The 19,209-nt window shown below is 44.5% G+C and overlaps 2 protein-coding genes across 2 annotated transcripts in view; both read right to left on the bottom strand.

Moving 5' to 3' along the window:
* Positions 1-19,209, bottom strand: part of LOC133545391 (gastrula zinc finger protein XlCGF57.1-like) — a 211,375-nt gene that overhangs the window by 119,624 nt on the left and 72,542 nt on the right. The window lies entirely within an intron of this gene.
* On the bottom strand, positions 674-6,771 carry LOC133545457 (oocyte zinc finger protein XlCOF6.1-like). Its single transcript, XM_061891069.1, has 2 exons — positions 6,347-6,771; positions 674-2,205 (listed from the first exon to the last, which is right to left on the bottom strand). Exons 1-2 carry the CDS (start codon positions 6,456-6,458, stop codon positions 1,037-1,039), a joined length of 1,281 nt encoding a protein of 426 aa, XP_061747053.1. The 5' UTR covers positions 6,459-6,771; the 3' UTR covers positions 674-1,036.

Here is a 19,209-nt window from a genome sequence, read left to right as displayed (position 1 = left end):
GGGCAGCAGCGGTGCCGCGCCCGGGAATCATTTATGGTGATTCAACCCCCGATTCCAACTTGATGCTGAGTGCCAAGCAGGGAGGCAATGGGCCCTATTTTTTTTATAGTCTTTGGTATGACTCGGCTGGGATTTGAATTCCCAACCTACTGATCTCAGGGCGGACACTCTAACCACTAAGGCCACTGAGTAGGTGTCGTACTACACTATATGTATGTAGTACTACAGTAAATATATATGGTAGTACAGTACATGTATATAGTACTACAGTAAATATTATTAGTACTACAGTACATGTATATAGTACTACAGTATACATATTTGGAACTAAATTATGTAACTATATTACTACAGTATGTGTATATTATACTACAACATGTTGCGCTGCTGCAGCACTTGACTTGCAGTGGCTCTCAAACTTTTTTCACCCAACTCAGAAAAAACTTGGCTCCCCAAGTACCACCAAAATTACCAACATTAAAAAGAGTAGCATAGTAGGCAAACGTTTTCATTTAAAAAGGAAAACAGAAGTTTTATTTAACAAGTAGATTTATTAAAAATGTTTGGCCATTGTAACATTACATAGTTCAAACAGTAACACTGTGTTTGAATTATAGGGACATAAAACACTGTACTTTAAACATGTTTCATTGATGTAGTGGTTTGAGAAACATTGATCTATGGAATCATTTATTAGAAATCAAAATATGTAACACTTCATTATTTCAAAAACCTACGGTACACGGATGTAAGTGAATGATGAATATCCATATGCACGTAAAATGTTGATTTCATGGAACATAGTTTTTGTGCTGTTTACTCTCACCTTTAAAGTCAAATTGTTTTGTCCATTTTTAAATTAAAGTACACAACGTGGTATATTAAAGCATGTACTTGACTGGGGGGGAAAAAAATCACCAATCTAACATATGTAATCTCTAAATGGTAGAACTACATTAACAACACAAAACAACAATGTCACACATGTTTTATGTGCTCTTGTTGTTACAAAGTAAAAAGTTAAAGTCTTGACAGCTTATTTAGAATCACCAGCACATATGTGTTTCTTACACTGGTACTTATAAGAGAATCTTTCACCACACACACTGCAACTCAACACTTTCTCTCCTGTGTGTCTTCTCATGTGTCTTACAAGCTTTGATTGTTCACAAAAGCTTCTGTGGCAGACTGAGCAGGGAAAAGGTTTTTCTCCAGTGTGTGTTCTTGTGTGTATTATAAGTTTTGCCCTGTCAACAAAGCTTTTGTTGCAGCTTGAACAGGGATAGGGTTTTTCACCAGTGTGTTTTCTCATGTGTACTTTAAAAGTTTGACTTTGCGCAAAACCTTTATCGCAAAATGAACAGTAATATGGTTTGTCCCCGGTGTGTGTTCTCATGTGTACTTTCAAATATTCACGTAATACAAAACCTTTACCACAGAATGCACAGGTAAAAGATTTCTCCTCGGTGTGTAATCTTGTGTGCTTTTTTAAACACTGTCTTTGTGTAAAGCTTTTTCCGCACACTGAACAAGAAAAAGGTTTTTCTTTAGTGTGTGTTTGCATGTGTTCACTCAGTCCATTTCTTCGTGAAAAACATTTCCCACATTCTGAGCAGGGAAAAGGTTTTTCTCCAGTGTGCATTCTCATGTGTACTTTCAGACGACTATGATATTTAAAAGTTTTGTCACAGTGAGAACATGTGAAGTGAGTGTTGTCAGTGTGACATGTCTTATCATCTTTAGAGTCTTCATCATCAGTGTCAGGAGAGTGTGACGTTGTGTCCTCACTATCTGATAGTGGAGCTAAGAGCTTGTCTGCTTGTGATCCTCCACAGTGGTCTCCATCAGCTTCTGTTGTCATGTGTTGTGTTGAGCTGCTGCTTGGAGGCTCCACCTCTCTCTTCTCCTCACTTTCACCTTTGACCTCATCATCTTCACTCTTCACAGGGACACCAGTCACTGGGAACTCCACCAGTCCTTCAAGATGATCTCCCTCCTGACTGATGCTGTGTTCTTCCTCTTCCTCTTTAATGTGGGGGGTCAGTGAGTCTTCATCTTCCTTTTTAAAGGGAAGGGTCTGTGTCAAAGAGGAAAGGGAGACGCCAGAGGGTCCGTGGCGCCTGGTCTTCCTCTTTGATGGCACCTCCTTCACCATCCTGAAGCTACACTCCTGTTTTTCAGGCAGAAGTTGTTCTTCACAGACGTCTGCAGGACACAAAAATGACAAACATGCTTTAGAAATGTCCAGATTTTCTCAGTCACATGAGGCATTCGGTAAGTTTACATGTACTTAAAATAACAAGTTATTTTATGAATTGGCCTGAAAACAAACACACCGCTCTTTACAACATTATTCACAGGAAAAGAAGACCAGTTTTTACGAGGGCTGGGCAATATGGCCTAAAATCTATATTCCAATAAATTCCCTTCCACTTAAGTGCAGCTGGGATAGGCTCCAGCTGCACTTGAATAAAATATTAGGTTGAAGAAAATATTAGGTTGTCAATATAAATCTGTATTCTGTATTGTTGTCTCTGCTATGACGCCATCTTGTGGTCAAGTTTGCTCACTGCGAGTGCTTTGGGTTGAAAGTGTATTTCCTGTTGCTTCGAGGTTTCATTTATCTCGCCTAGCAATGTTTGTAAGTGTAACCAGGGATTTCCACTGGATGTGGAACGACGGCGCCATGGCGACAGACTCGTTCTGTTTTTTGTTATCAAGTCAATGTGTCAGTTTCCACCACCTGGCTTCTATATAAAGTGGTCGACACAACAAGGCGGTTCAATTGAGCTAAAATCTGCTCGTGTGGGACAGGAAGTCATGCATAAACACAAAATAAATTATCTAGTTTACTTTCAAAGTAAATTATTCTTTTTAAGGCGGATGGTATTCTACACTTTGAAAAGTCCTAATGGACATTAAGTCAACTTGTCAAAAGGTTTTCAGACCTAATTTCACCTCCTTGACACAAGTGGATGATAACATGCTGATTCTAAAAGGTTCAAAATTAAAGAATCATTTAACAGGCATATCCTGGGCAGTTATATGAGGGCCTGTATTACAGCTTTGTATTAAAATGACTATTTCCATCTCTAACATTAAAGTGAGTGTCGCTAACACTACTGCACACAGGAAAACGTGTGGAAGAGAATTGCAAGTAGCCGAAACAAAGACTGTGAACGACTGACAAGAGGCTCACTTTGTTCATGTAAGTCTACTGTGGAATAAACATGCTCAGGTGCTGAGAGCGATGCACAGAGTGAGACCTCTTAGTCCAGTTTAAAATCCACAGACCAAGAAGGAAACAGATGGACATAATAATATTTTGATGACGGCAAGAATTAAGGTATTAGTTTTATTTTCATTCATATTGGTCCCAGTCTACAATTGCATGAATATTTTAATGCCTCTGGACATCGTATTTAATGCCTTTTAATTCCACTTAAGGCCTTAATTCAGGCAAAGTCCATTCAATGACTTTTAATGCGTTTTAATGATCCACAGAAACACTGCTAAATATCTTAAATTTAAAGTATCAAACAACAAAACAAGTGCTTATTACATTTTAACAAAATAGAAGAATAAGTGATTATTACATTTTAATAGAAGTGTAAATAGAAACACGTTACATTAGAAAGTTCCAAATAAAAATATTGTTAATAGAATTATTGACACATTTCTAGAATGTATTCACGATTTTTATTAGATTTTGATAGAATTTAATACATTCTAAGGCCAGCGTGGCTCGGTTGGTAGAGCGGCCGTGCCAGCAACTCGACGGTTCCAGGTTTGATCCTTGTCACTGCCATTGTGTCATTGAGCAACTTACTTTACCCACCTGCTCCCAGTGCCACACACACTGGTTTAAATGTGAAGTGAATTATATTTATATAGCGCTTTTCTCTAGTGACTCAAAGCGCTTTACATAGTGAAACCCAATATCTAAGTTACATTTTAAACCAGTGTGGGTGGCACTTGGAGCAGGTGGGTAAAGTGTCTTGCCCAAGGACACAACGGCAGTGACTAGGATGGCAGAAGCGGGAATCGAACCTGCAACCCTCAAGTTGCTGGCACGGCCACTCTACCAACCGAGCTGTGTAACTTAGATCATGGGTTTCACTAAAGCGCTCTGAATCACTAGAGAAAAGAGCTAAATAAATATACTTCTCTTCACTTGTAAGGTAACCACACTTTTTTTTTATTTTGGCTACCAAGAAAACATGTTTTTTATTTTTTGTGTATTCTAAATAGTTAATAACTGTGATCAAAAGTCTGCTTACAATAGAGGCTATTAGAGTCACATTATTCTACCTACAAATAACTTAAAACATATCCAAACTGCTCCATTAAGGTTTTATGTACATGCAGTAGGTATATATTGGTAGGTTGGTAATGCATGGCAGCATGCCTGCTGCTATGCTGACAGTTATTTTAGTAGCTGTCATTAAAGACAAGGCTGGTAAGGTAGGGACTATGGACAATTATCAACCTATCGCCCGAGCCAGCATGCTATCTAAAGTGCTGGAAAGTGTGATATTATACAGAGTTGGGGATCTTATTTGCACCGCACACAACCTATTTGGCTTTAAGAGCAAGTACAGCACTGACTTGTGTACTCATGATTTAAAAGAAGCAGAGGAATAATACATAACGCAGGGTTCTACAATGATGGTAGGGTTTATTAAAGCATTGAAGGCATTTGACGGAGTCAACCATCTCAAACTCTTCACCAATCTGAAGCATAGGGGTGTTCTGGGTATATTCTGGCATATTGGTACGACAGGCAGACGATGCAGGTAAAATGGGGGAGTAGTTTATCCTCTGCCTTTAGAGTTAGCAATGGGGTACGGCAGGGTGGGCTTCTATCACCAGGCCTATTTAGCCTGTCTATGGATGACCTGTCAAGGCAGTGGGAGAATGCAGAACAGGATGCATCATGGGGAACACCTTTATCAAACACTTTATGTACGCTGATGATTTGGCCATTATATCTCCCAGTAGTGCAGGGTTCCGCCAGCTTCTTAACATATGCTCAGACTATGGAGTCAAGTTTGACATCAAGTATAATGCTACAAAGAGTATGGTAATGATATGTAGGACCAAGGAGGATCAATATCTTAATTTCTCTAGGTTTCTATTTGCCTGGTCAAACCATGTCTGTGTGCAACAATGTCAAATACTTTAGCCGCATCATCAATGACAAGATGGAGGATGATGCTGACATGCTTAGACAGAGAAGAAAGCCAATATACTGGTGAGAAAATGTCATGACTGCTTGGATGAAGCGAAGGTGCGATGTTAATATTCGGTTACATGTCCCCTGGCAAGTTTCACTGCAATAAGGCACTTTTGGTAGCCATCCACAAGCTTCTGGTGGAATTTTCGACCACTCCTCTTGACAAAATTGGTGCAGTTCAGCTAAATTTGTTGGTTTTCTGACATGGACTCATTTCTTCAGCATTGTCCACATGTTTAAGTCAGGACTTTGGGAAGGCCATTCTAAAACCTTCATTCTCGCCTTAATTAGCCATTCCTGTACCACTTCTGACCTGTGTTTACGGTCATTGTCCTGTTGGAACACTCAATTGCGCCCAAGACCCAACCTCCGGGCTGATGGTTTTAGGTTGTCCTGAAGAATTTGGAGGTAATCTTCCTTGTTTATTGTAACATTAAAAGCACCAGTTCCATTGGTAACAAAACAGACCCATAGCATAACACTACCACCACCATGCTTGACGGTGGTAATGGTGTTCCTGGGATTAAATACCTCGCCTTGTCTCCTCCAACTATATTGCTGGATATTGTGGCCAAACGGCTCGATTTTTGTTTCATCTGACCACATAACTTTACTCTAGAAGGTCTTATCTTTGTCCATGTGATGTCAGATGAAACAAAAATTGAGTTGTTTGGTCACAACACCCAGCAATATGTTTGGAGAAAATGTGAGGCCTTTAATACCGGGAACACCATTCCTACTGTCATTGCTGTATATAATATAGACTGCATATAACATTGTATATATACTTCTGACCCAGCAGATTTGCTCACATTTTCAGTAGACCCATAATAAATTAATAAAAGAACCAAACTTCATGAATGTTTTTGTGACCAACAAGTATGTGCTCCAATCACTCTATCACAAAAAAATAAGAGTTTTAGAAATTATTGGAAACTCAAGACAGCCATGACATTATGTTCTTTACAAGTGTATGTAAACTTTTGACCACGACTGTATGTACATCATCCTCACAAGACAACCAAACTTCTTGTACACAATATATTTAAGAATAGTGTTAATATTGCAATATAAAGTTAGTAAAGATGTGAAAGTAAGAAGTAAACAAACCTGTTCTGTGTAACACAACTTGATGATGTTTCTTATAATAAACATCCAGTAGTTGATGTTGTCGCTCCTTCTCCTCTTTTCTTGGACAAAGTTCCTCCTCATACTTTGCCATCGTTCTTTCGCAAATTTTCACACAATCACAACACTTTACACTCACATTAGTTCCCTACTTAGCGATGTTTAAATAACTTCCGCGTCTCTTTGTTAGCAGCTAACAAGCTAAGCTAACTAGCCAGCTAAACTAGCTGCAGCTACCTTAAGTGAAGCTAGCAAACAGGAGAAGTGTCAAAGTGCGCTCAGACTAATGTATCCGGCTACAAACAATTATTAACCGTGTGTACTCTATTAAACAACATATATGTAAGAATACAGAAATATAATGCCCGCGTTTAGGACTTCTCCGTCAGACGCCATCTTGCTTTATCACCCGAACGGTCCACGCATGCGCGTACCGTACGTCACTTCCGCCAACTTGTTTTGCCACACTTACTTACCATGGTTCTTTTGTGTCATCTGTATTTCAATAACAATGTCATCATAAACCATTATATACAAAACAAACGTTATTAAAAATATGGTATTCTTTATGAAACAGCACAGATCTGTACGCAAACATGAAAGATATGTTCAGCAGCCTCAAATGGAAAATAAATCGATAATTTATTTAAGAATTCTGAAAATGTATTTTTTTTTTTGGGTGTGGTTACAGTAAGTGATTCATTTTAAAAAAAAATCAACATTTAAAAAATAAATGATGCGATGGGAGTTAGTGACGCCCCCGTCATTACAATGACAGAAGCGTAAAAGTGGTTGAAATTGTGGCGATACACCTTGTTCATTTTCATATTCTTGTTCCCTTTTAATCCGAAGTAAGATGTTCATTTTTTATACATACATTACTTAAACATACAAGTATTCCATTAAGATGGCGCCGCTGTAGTGGCTGCTGGTGGCAGGAGCTCTGTGCTCTTGTGTCATCCTTTTCTGTTCCTGCTGTTTCCCTTTTGCTTCCATGAGGGTTTTTTTTTTTGCCTTTTGGTTGGGGACCCTTTGGGACTGTGTGACAAGGGGCGGTACTTTCATGACTTCTGCGGTGCTTTTTTGTGAACTTCTAGATCTGCCTACCGGGAGCCTTTTGGCCATGGAGACCAGCTGCTGTGTCTCCCAGAGTTCATTTTGAGAGACTGGAGGAGATGCGGATGAAGAGACAAGGCTGTGGAGCTGGCGTAGAGCGCCGGGACGGACAAGCTTCACAGTGTCTTGGCTGAATGAGCAGGTATCGGACACCTCTGTCTCCTTGCACACATCCTCGCTCATCCATGTGGACTGGACACTGGCCGAGAGTTGGTGGGTAGCTCTCTTGGTTGCTTTGTTGGGTCTGCTCCTGTCTCTGGCCATGCTCCTTCCACCCCAGTAGGTGATGGAGTGGAACACTGCAGAGTTGAAATTATGTTTTTGTTTGGTTGCTTGTCTACGTATGGTGCAATCATGTGTGCACAATATATATTATTGGTTAGTTATTTGTTGTTGTTTTTGTTGTTTTACTTTTACTTGTGTAGAAGTATGTAGAAATAGCACTGCTGGAGTGGCAGCTGGTTGCATCAGCTCTGCTCTTTTAATGTCCTTTGTGTTCTTTGATGTTTCCCTCTCACACACATGTTTATGGGTGCTATGGCTATGAGGTTTTATTCTTCTTCCCTAGGCCTCAGTCTGGACCACCTGTCCAGGAGCCCAGGCTTAGACTGATTTTTTTTTTTTCATTTTATTCAACCCCTTCCCCAGAGTTTACCTGTTTCTCACCTTTTTTGTGAGGCGCACCGGAAGTTGTCAGACCCGTCAGCGATCCTGTTCTGTCTCCCTGTAATGTTTGTCTGCTCTTGAATGGGATTGTGATAAAAATCTTAATTTGCCCTCGTGGATTAATAAAGTACTTCTGATTCAGATTCTGATGACAGAACATCATGGGCAAGCATGATGCCCCTGCAGGAGAATTTGAGAACCAATTTTTGGCCAGCAGAAGATACTTAAATCCTGCAAACTTAGAATTAAAGTCTGATTTTCAATGACTGAGCAATTTAGAGTCTTTTCACAACACGGTACAACACATAAAATTAAAGGCCTACTGAAATGAGATTTTCTTTTTCAAACGGAAATAGCAGGTCCATTCTATGTGTAATACTTGATCATTTCGCGATATTGCCATATTTTTGCTGAAAGGATTTAGTAGAGAACATCGACGATAAAGTTCGCAACTTCTGGTGCTGATAAAAAAGCCTTGCCTTTACCGGAAGTAGCAGACTATATGCGCGTTATGTCACGGGTTGTGGAGCTCCTCACATCCGCACAGTGTTTATAATCATGGCCACTAGCGGCGAGAGCGATTCGGAACGAGAAAGCAGCAATTTTTCCATTAATTGGAGCAAGGATGAAAGATTTGTAAATGAGGAAAGTGAGAGTGAAGGACTAGAGGCCAGTGGGAGCGATTCAGAAAGGGAAGATGCTGTGAGAAGCGCCGTGGCAGCCGTGGCAGCCGTGGGGGTGGCAGGACCACTCGGCCAACCCCAACAAGGGATAGAGCCATACCGCTTTGAACCCGACGCTGACGGTGACGGTCAGGAGGACGCTGATGATATTGATGCTGGAGTAGCACACAACATAGATTGCCTTCAGAATACAGAATGGTAAAATGTGATTTATTTATAGACTAGTTTTAGCTTGTGGCCTAGTCTTGCACTGTTATTGTTAGTGTTACAACTTACAAAGTGACATAGGAGACATGCACGTAGCGACATGCACATACGAGCACGTGATAAAACGTCCAAAGCCGCAGCTTACTTGCGGTACCGTGCCTCCAACTCAAGTCCCCCTGATAATTGTCTGTTTTAGTCCCACTTCTCCACAGGCCAATGGTATCTCCGCAAAAAAGGTCCAAAATGAGAATATGATCAAGAAGTGGCCCCGCAGAAAAACCATCTGGGTGCGGCCACTGCTGCTGCTCACTGCTCCCCTCATCTTCCAGGGGGTGAATAAGGGGATTGGTCAAATGCAGAGGACACATTTCACGTGTGTGTGTGACAATCATTGGTACTTGAACTTTTTCTAACAGGTGGTCCAGGTGGCGTCTGACGTCAGTTTCCGCCCCCTCCGATAGCACAACATGCCTTTTATATTGAAGATACTGCTTCAAGAAATGTTGTTGTATAGAAAAAAGTGCTTATTTGTTGTACTTGTGGAAACACTTAGAATGTTTTTTAAACTGATAATACTTCAATCAATCAATCAATGTAAGGAAAACTCACACCCAGCGGGCAAGGAGAATTCACACCCAGTGGGACGCCAGTGACAATGATGACTATGAGAAACCTTGGAGAGGACCTCAAATGTGGGTAACCCCCTCCCTCTAGGGGACCGAAAGCAATGGATGTCGACCGGGTCTAACATGATACTGTGAAAGTTCAATTCATAGTGGCTCCAACACAGCCGCGAGAGTTCAGTTCAAAGCGGATCCAAGACAGCAGCGAGAGTCCCGTCCAGGGGAAACCATCCCAAGCGTAGTCGGATCAACTGTTACCGGGAGCGTATTCCATAGTACTGGAGCCCGAACAGAAAACGCTCTATACCCCGCAGACTTTTTTTGGGCTTTAGGAATCACTAATAAGCCGGAGTCTTTTGAACGCAGATTTCTTGCCGGGACATATGGTACAATACAATCGGCAAGATAGGATGGAGTTAGACCGTGTAGTGTTTTATACGTAAGTAGTAAAACCTTATAGTCACATCTTAAGTACATACTTAAGATACTTTAGTTCTAGTCATACTCATTTAGTTAACATATAACTTTGGGATTGTAAATAATGTAAATAATTCAATGTATATAGTCTGATGATTAACTTGTGTGATGACTGTATTATGCTGATAGTATATATTTGTACCATGAGTTGATTAACGTGGACCCCGACTTAAACAAGTTGAAAAACTTATTTGGGTGTTACCATTTAGTGGTCAATTGTACGGAATATGTACTGTACTGTGCAATCTACTTATAAAAGTTTCAATCAATCAATCAATCAATGTTTTTGAAGCAGATTGGTAAATGATGCATCCATACACAATAACAAATGGAATTAAAGTGATTGTGAGAGGCGGGGTGTGGTCACGCGCCGCCTGCCGGCGATGGCATGCACAGGAACCGGCTGGAAGCAAGATGACAGGTGAGTGGATACCTCAGCTGGAACGAGTTATCTAATCACCTGTCTGTATTTAGCAGCGTTGGTGACTGCAGGGCGGGGCTGAAAAGCCAGAAGGACCCCAAGAGGTGCTGAGGACGCCAGAAGGGTTGTGGGAGGACTGAGCGAGTTAAAAACTTTGTGAGTGAACGAGCTAAGACTGAAAAGACTTGGGGAGTGAACGAAGAAGATGAACTGTTGTGAAAATTAAAAATGAAAATAAAATCCTTTTGGGAACAAACAAAAGAAGAAATATTGTGTGTAAAAAGATTAAAAATAATTGTCAACTTGAACTCCTGCTGTGATCCTTCGGTCCTGAAGACCTCACGACACAAACCTGTCACAGTTGGCGCCCAACCAAGCAATGACCGAGGAAGGATGACGGCCCCAATCCCCCTGGAGGCACTGGGAAGAGTGCTGGCGGAGTTGTCAGCAGCCACCCAGCAGCAGATGGAGGCAAGCATGCAACAGACGCAAGTACTGCAAGCACTGGTGAGCCAGTCCAGAGGAAAGGAGAAGGGGAAGGGGACCGCCATGCAGAGGATGTCGGAGGGAGAGGACCCGCAAGTATTCCTCGACGTATTTGAGACCACAGCGACAGCATGCGGCTGGCCGGACACCGAGTGGGGTGTCAAGCTGCTGCTGCTCCTGGAGGGGGAGGCGCGGCGAGCGGCGCTTAGTCTCCCAGCGCACGCTCGGGTGCATTTCCCCAACCTACGGCGGGCAATTTTAGACCGCATCGGCAGCCACCCGGAGGACCATTGACGCCGGTTCCGTGCCATGCGACTGGGGCCCGAGGACCGACCATTCGTGCTGGCGCAGCAGCTTCGGGATGCGGCTGTCCGGTGGCTGGAACCCCAGGAGGCCAATAGCAAGATGCTGGAGCGGATCCTCCTGGAGCAGTTTGTGGAGGCCATCCCAGCCCAGACGGCCGCTTGGGTGCGGTACCATCGCCCGCAGGACCTGATGGCCGCGTTGGCCCTGGCCGAGGATCATCTGGCAGTGTACCGGGAAGGAAGCGCCAAGACTGCCGAAAGACCCACCCCAGCGCCACGGGCAGCCGACAGATCCAGAGCAGCACCACGAGCGGCCGAGCGGCCCATCCCAGCACCCAGGAGACGGAGCTGGCAGACGCAGGAGGCCGCCAGCCCGGACAGGGACATGCACACACACGCACACACACACTCATACACGCACACACAACATCATACTCCAGTACTATTGAGGGGGGGTAAAGGGGGTTATAAAATGTGTGACATTCCTCCCTCTGTCCAGGTTCCCGGCGCTGCGCAACAAGGGCTTCCCCCGCAGACGGCACCTCGAACGCCAGGGCCGGTGTGCTGGGGGTGCGGCCAACCTGGTCACGTGCGCAGGGAATGCTCACTGATGGAGGTGGGGCAGGTGATACGGGTGGTCAAGCCCCCAGGGATCCAGGGGAGGCGTTCTGTGTCCCGGTAAAGGTTCAAGAGAGTATATACCGGGAAATGGTGGATTCGGGGTGCAAACAGACCATGATCCACCAAAACCTGGTTCGGCCCGGGGCGTTGAGGCAGGCGACACAGGGGCGAATTAGATGTATTCATGGGGATGTGCACACGTATCCCATTGTTCCAGTAGAAATTTGGCATCGGGGACAAAAGCATAGTGTGAAGGTTGCTGTAAGTGCGCACCTTACGCCTCCCATAATATTAGGGACAAATTGGCCGGGGTTTCCACTTCTCGTGACGCAATGTGTGGGGAGGCGTTCACGGACCGTAGGAAAAGGGAGTATCCGCGCGGTTCTCAGTGGCGAGGCGGGGCCTTATGCCACTGCCGAGCGGGAACCAGCGGGGGCTTCGCGGGACGCCCCCCCGGCCTCCCATTGGCATCCTACGGAGGATTTTCCCCTCGAGCAGTCGCGAGACGAAACTTTGCGCGCGGCCTGGGACCAAGTCGACTATATCGACAGCCAGCTAATGAGCCCGGGAGCGGCGCGGGTATTCCCTCATTACTCCATTATGAGAGATAGGCTGTATAGAGTGACCCGTGACAGTCAGACGGGAGAAGAGATCACCCAGTTGCTGGTGCCGAAACGCCACCGGGAAATGGTTTTCCAGGCGGCGCATGTGAACCCAATGGCTGGACATATGGGTTACGACAAAACACTTAATCGGCTAATGGCCTGGTTCTATTGGCCGGGCATTCGGGCACATGTGCGCCGCTGGTGCGCCGCCTGCCCGGAATGCCAACTGGTAAATCCAGCGGCCGTCCCGAAGGCGCCCTTGCGCCCATTACCACTTATAGAGGTCCCATTCGAAAGAATAGGCATGGACCTCATCGGGCCATTGCACCCGAGCTCACGGGGATATCGCTTTGTGTTAGTCCTAGTGGATTACGCAACGCGCTATCCCGAAGCAGTGCCTCTGCGCTCCATCTCCGCAAGGAGCGTAGCGCAAGCGCTGTTTCAAATTATCTCCCGGGTCGGGATCCCGAAAGAGATCCTGACCGACCAAGGCACGTCCTTCATGTCACGCACAGTCAAGGAACTATACGGATTACTGGGTATCAAAGCGATCCGCACCAGCGTGTATCACCCCCAAACAGATGGACTGGTGGAACGCTTGAACAAAACGCTAAAAACCATGATCCGTAAGTTCACGCACAACGACAAACCAAATTGGGACAAATGGCTGGATCCCCTCATGTTTGCGATGCGGGAGGTACCCCAGTCCTCCCTAGGTTTTACACCATCCGAGCTGTTGTACGGCAGGAAGCCGCGTGGAGTGCTGGACATAATTAAAGAAAGCTGGGAGGAAGGTCCGAGCTCCAGTAAAACTGAAGTCCAGCACGTTATGGACTTGAGAGCAAAACTACACACATTGGGGCACTTATCACAGGAGAATTTGCTCCAAGCCCAAGAACGCCAAAAACGCACGTACAACCAGGGAACCCAGCTGCGAAAATTTGCACCGGGAGAAAAAGTCTTTTTATTACTTCCCAGTTCCAGCTCTAAATTACTTGCGCGATGGCAAGGACCCTTTGAGGTCACACGGCAAGTGGGGGATGTGGACTATGAGGTTCGGCGCTCGGACCGGGGCGGAGACTCCCAAATTTACCACCTCAATCTGCTGAAAGCATGGAAGGAGGCGTAGCCTGTTTCCATGGTGATGGTAGTAAGAGAGGAGGAGGAGTTGGGGCCAGAGGTCCCACGCTCTGCCCCTTCCCCTCCCCTCCCCTCCCCTGTGATGATCACCTCACGCTCAAACAGAAAGCGGATGTTGCTGCGCTGCAGCAGCGCTTTTCTGATGTGTTCTCCGCGCGGCCCGGCCGCACGAACCTCATCCAACATCACATCGAGACCAGCCCAGGGGTTACGGTGCGGACTCGACCATACAGACTTCCCGAGCACAAGCGCAAAGTAGTTCAGGAAGAATTAAAAACCATGCTGGAACTGGGGGTGATAGAAGAATCCCACAGCGCGTGGTGTAGCCCAATCGTTCTGGTGGGAAAGAAGGATGGCTCAGTACGCTTCTGTGTGGATTACCGCAAGGTGAATGAGGTGTCACGTTTTGACGCGTACCCAATGCCCCTGGTCGACGAGCTCCTGGATCGGCTAGGCACTGCTCGCTTTTTCACCACACTGGATTTGACCAAGGGCTACTGGCAGATTCCCTTATCACCAGAGTCCAAGGAAAAAACGGCCTTCTCCACTCCGGAAGGTTTATTCCAGTTCGTGACACTGCCGTTTGGTTTGTTCGGTGCCCCCGCCACGTTCCAGCGTCTCATGGACCGGGTGCTGCGCCCCCACGCGGCATACGCGGCCGTATATTTGGATGACGTCATCATCCAAAGCAGCGGCTGGGAACAGCACATGCAGCGGGTGGGGGCGGTGCTCGAGTCCCTGAGGCGGGCGGGGCTCACCGCCAACCCGGCAAAGTGTGCGGTTGGCCGGAGGGAGGTACAGTACATGGTACTGTACAGCTGCGATTGCGGCCTGTCCACCCCCCAAGACAAAAAAGGAGGTGAGGCAGTTTTTGGGCCTGGCGGGATACTACCGCCGCTTTATTCCACGGTTCGCGGACGTGACCAGCCAACTAACTGACCTCACCCGAAAGGGTGCCCCGGAGCTGGTCCAGTGGACGGAGCAGTGCCAGCGGGCGTTCGAGCAGGTAAAGACGGCACTCTGCGAGAAACCGGTACTGTGTATGCCTGACTTCACCATCCCCTTTTGTCTGCAGGCGGACGCATCGGGCAGGGGACTGGGGGCGGTGCTGTCCCAGCGGGTGGGGGGTGTCGACCGCCCCATTCTGTACATCAGTCGGAAACTCTCAGACCGGGAGGCGAGGTACAGTACGGTAGAGAGGGAGTGCCTCGCCATCCGATGGGCGGTCGGGGCCCTCCGCTACTACCTGCTGGGGCACGCCTTCAGTCTCTGTTCGGACCACAAACCGCTCCAATGGCTCCACCGGATGAAGGATGCAAACGCACGGATCACCCGGTGGTACCTCGCATTACAGCCATACAACTTCCGGGTGGTCCACAGGCCGGGCGCGCAGATGGCCGTGACGGACTTCCTCTCTCCCTCCTGGACAGGTGCCCGGCCTGAAACTGACGGTGGAGGCCTGTGAGAGGCGGGGCGTGGTCACGCGCCGCCTGCCGGCGATGGCATGCACAGGAACCGGCTGGAAGCAAGATGACAGGTGAGTGGATACCTCAGCTGGAACGAGTTATCTAATCACCTGTCTCTATTTAGCAGCGTTGGTGACTGCAGGGCGGGGCTGAAAAGCCAGAAGGACCCCAGGAGGTGCTGAGGACGCCAGAAGGGTTGTGGGAGGACTGAGCGAGTTAATAACTTTGTGAGTGAACGAACTAAGACTGAAAAGACTTGGGGAGTGAACGAAGAAGATGAACTGTTGTGAAAATTAAAAATGAAAAGAAAATCCTTTTGGGAACAAACAAAAGAAGAAATATTGTGTGTAAAAAGATTAAAAAGAATTGTCAACTTGAACTCCTGCTGTGATCCTTCGGTCCTGAAGACCCCACGACACAAACCTGTCACAGTGATATATATTGCTTTCAATGTCTGTCTATCAGCCCCCCGATCTTTATCCCCAAAACCCTCATTATATTTAACACCTTTTTACTTTTCTCCACTATTTTGCTGATGTGAGTTGACCAGTTCATATATTTTTCAAACCAGATTCCTAAATATTTAATTACTATTCTTAATTTTCTTCATACAGTTTAATTTGGAGCTTGCTTTGAACTTTCCTCTTTGGTAAAATTCATGACTTTAGTTTTCTGAACAGAGAATCTTAAACCCCAAGCTGTTCCCCATTCTTGAACTTTCTTTACCACTTTTTGAATTTTCTTTTCTCTATGATGTGTATTTCTACCTCTCTTCCACATCACTCCATCATCACAAACAGTGCCACCTCCACCAACCCTTCCACTTCACTAAACACTTCATTTGTCATTATTGAAAACATTCCTGGACTTATTATACTGACTTTTGAGGGCAAGAAGGAGACTTTTGCCGGGCGATCTCGGAGTCTATTGTTGGTCAGCAGAAAAGTGACTTGAATCCTGGAAACTCAGAATGATCTTACAACGGAGCAATTCAGGGTCTCTTCACAATACGTAAAAAATACATTAAAAATCAAGCAAAATGCTGCTGGACAAATTCTGGTTGCATATTTGACCCCGTTCTTGGAAATACTGGTAGATTTGTTTGATATGTGTTCAAAGCATTGTTCTCAAATGTTTAGCAGGGTTACGGTCGAGTCTCTAGAACGGACATTCTAGAAACCTGCCTGAAACCCTTTGAAAGCAGTTTTTAAAGTGTGTTTGATATTGTTGTCTTTTCAAAAAACATGCTTGTGCACAAAGATCAGCCTTTTCGCTGTTGATTGGAGGTGAAGCAAAGTCGCATCTGACCAGTAAAGTTTTGTCCCAAAAACTGCTTGAATGTGTGGGTGTCTTATAAGTAAATCCATCTCAGAGTTTGCAACTTGGGGACAGGGGCTTCTTTCTTGGTCTGCACACTCTCAGTCTGTGACCGTGTAAAACTGTTTTGAGTTCAAGCACTTGGCGGGCTTGAGGTTTGACTGTTTCCAGCCTGTCACTAAACATCAGTCCATCCATTTCTACTGCGTATCCCTTAAAACTGGGAAATTCAACGCATGAGCCGGCTTTAGCAGAACTCTAGCTGAACTCTAACTTATAATAATAATAATTCACCCCTATACAATATCATGCCCTAATACCCTACTGTGCAATATTACCCTTCGAGTGCAATACGTCCGACACTGATTGTTATTTATTACTTCGGTACTCTTGTCTTGTTCTGTATATTGTACAGTATTTTGTATTTCTACAGTGTTTTGTATATTGTACAGTTTTGCTTATTATTTTTATTGGATAGTAGTCTGTTTATTTCAATTGTTAGTTTTTTCCTTTATTACACCTCTTGTATTATTTATTTCACCCCATATTTGTTCCCACTACCGCACCTTAAGTTGGAGTCTTTAATCTCGTTATATGCAAATAAAATGACAATAAAGTCCATTCTATTCTAGCAGTGATGAACAAACAATATGAAAGTAAGTTTGAGGTTGGTTCTTCGACGAAATCTCCTGTCCAAAGGCAAAACCCAGTAACTCAACTTTGGTCAAAACTGAGCTGATAATAATTTTGGAGTTCCTAGGTGATATGCTTTACATTAGTGTATGCGATATTGTAATTTGTTCCGTAAGTAAGCTGTTACGCGCATGGCAGGACCTAGCAACTACCACATAACCGCGTAGATACAACAGAAAAACCTAGTATCTCAGGGGACCAATCGGAGCTTCTTTGTCAGTCGCCTTATTGTCTTTAATGAGACATTTGCACGAATGGGGGCCGACGGTCAACCTGATTATGTGATATTATGGCACGAGGGGGTATTTGGAAGATTGGCCCAGGACGTTGCAAGCAACTTCATTAAATGTATTGTTCTTGATTCTTCCCCTTGCATACTCTTTTGGGCAGGTAACTGTGGAGGTCAAAATAAAAACTGGACGCTGTACACGGCTCTTGCCCAATGTGCAAACGCAGAATGGGGCCCACCCGAGATTGTGAAAAAATATCTGGAGAAAGGGCACATGTTCATGAGAGCAGATTCAATCCATGGCTCAATCGGCAAGAAAATGAAAGCTCAAGAAAACATCTATACGTTTGATGACTTTGTAATTCTTTGTAAGACAGCATCAAGATAGATTGGTTTTCCTTTGTTTTCTCAAAATCAGCTAGAAGTTACTAGGTTTTGCCTTTGGACAGGAGCAGGTACTGACAATTGAAACATTCTTTATGAGCCAATGACAAGTACTTTATTGACGGTCCCGTAAACTAAAGCACTTGTCAGCTGGGACTGACAGACGTAGCATGAGTTCTCAGTGCCGGGGACAAACAGTCAGCCTGGCTGGATGTTGAATGTCTGTTGAATAGCCAACTTGAAACTAATTTGACCTCTGTTCGACATTTGTTGATCACTCCAGCAGCACTGAGAGCGGACTCCACCAAACTACCTTTAGGTAAATGTTGCAATTGTCAAGGCAAACTATGAAATGTACTTAAAAAATGCTACAAAGTGGGTAAAGTAAGTCTCCACTTTTCGGAACGTTGTGCTCACTTGATGCTAATATATATAGGCTGTGCTTTTGATATGTTGCTGATTATCCAGGGTACACCCTGGACAAGTCGCCACCTCATCGCAGGGCCAACACAGATAGACAGACAACATTCGCACTCACATTCACACACTAGGACCAATTTAGTGTTGCCAATCAACTTATCCCCAGGTGCATGTCTTTGGAAGTGGGAGGAAGCCGGAGTACCCGGAGGGAACCCACGCATTCACGGGGAGAACATGCAAACTCCACACAGAAAGATCCCGAGCCTGGATTTGAACCCAGGACTGCAGGACCTTCGTATTGTGAGGCAGATGCACTAACCCCTCTGCCACCGTGAAGCCCATGTTGCTGATTAGCAATAGCAATTTCTCATGATGTTAACACCTCTAACTTACTTAATGACAACTATAAATAAGACTTGTGGGTAATAAGTACAACATGTACATTATTAACACTTGTTTGGGCGCAACAAAAACACTATGAATTTACACTAACACCATCTAGCGTATTGGACTTGCAACTGTAAATAAACTTACTTGTAAATGATACTATGATAATAAAACTAAATGTAACTAAAGGACAACATTTATCATAACAAACTAATTTTTTAAATGTTGCAATAAAAATGTAAATTTAATTATCACAAACAATTAATATTATTAACACACACAAAAGTACCAACAAGTGGGTTCGTTAGGATTGGTATCGATTTCAAAGTACCGGAATTTGTGCCGCATCAGTTAAAAGGTGAACAATATCCATCCCTACCAGCAAGTGTTGTTGAACTGGAAACTAATTTACAAACACAACTTCATCACACACAATACTCCACTATGGAATTGTTGTTATATTAAAATGAGAAACAAATCCATCTTTGTACAGCAATGGTTTGAAAAAGGCATTTGGTCGCTGATGCACTTAATGACTGATAAAAGTATTTCATTATTTGAATATTTCATTAAGTATGACCAACAAATAGACAAAAACA

The sequence above is a fragment of the Nerophis ophidion genome, linkage group LG28 (genome assembly GCF_033978795.1).
Source record: "Nerophis ophidion isolate RoL-2023_Sa linkage group LG28, RoL_Noph_v1.0, whole genome shotgun sequence".
NCBI classification, from domain to species: Eukaryota; Metazoa; Chordata; class Actinopteri; order Syngnathiformes; family Syngnathidae; genus Nerophis; species Nerophis ophidion.
The sequence above is the reverse complement of the archived record's forward strand: the minus strand, read 5'-3'. Positions and strand labels throughout refer to the sequence as shown.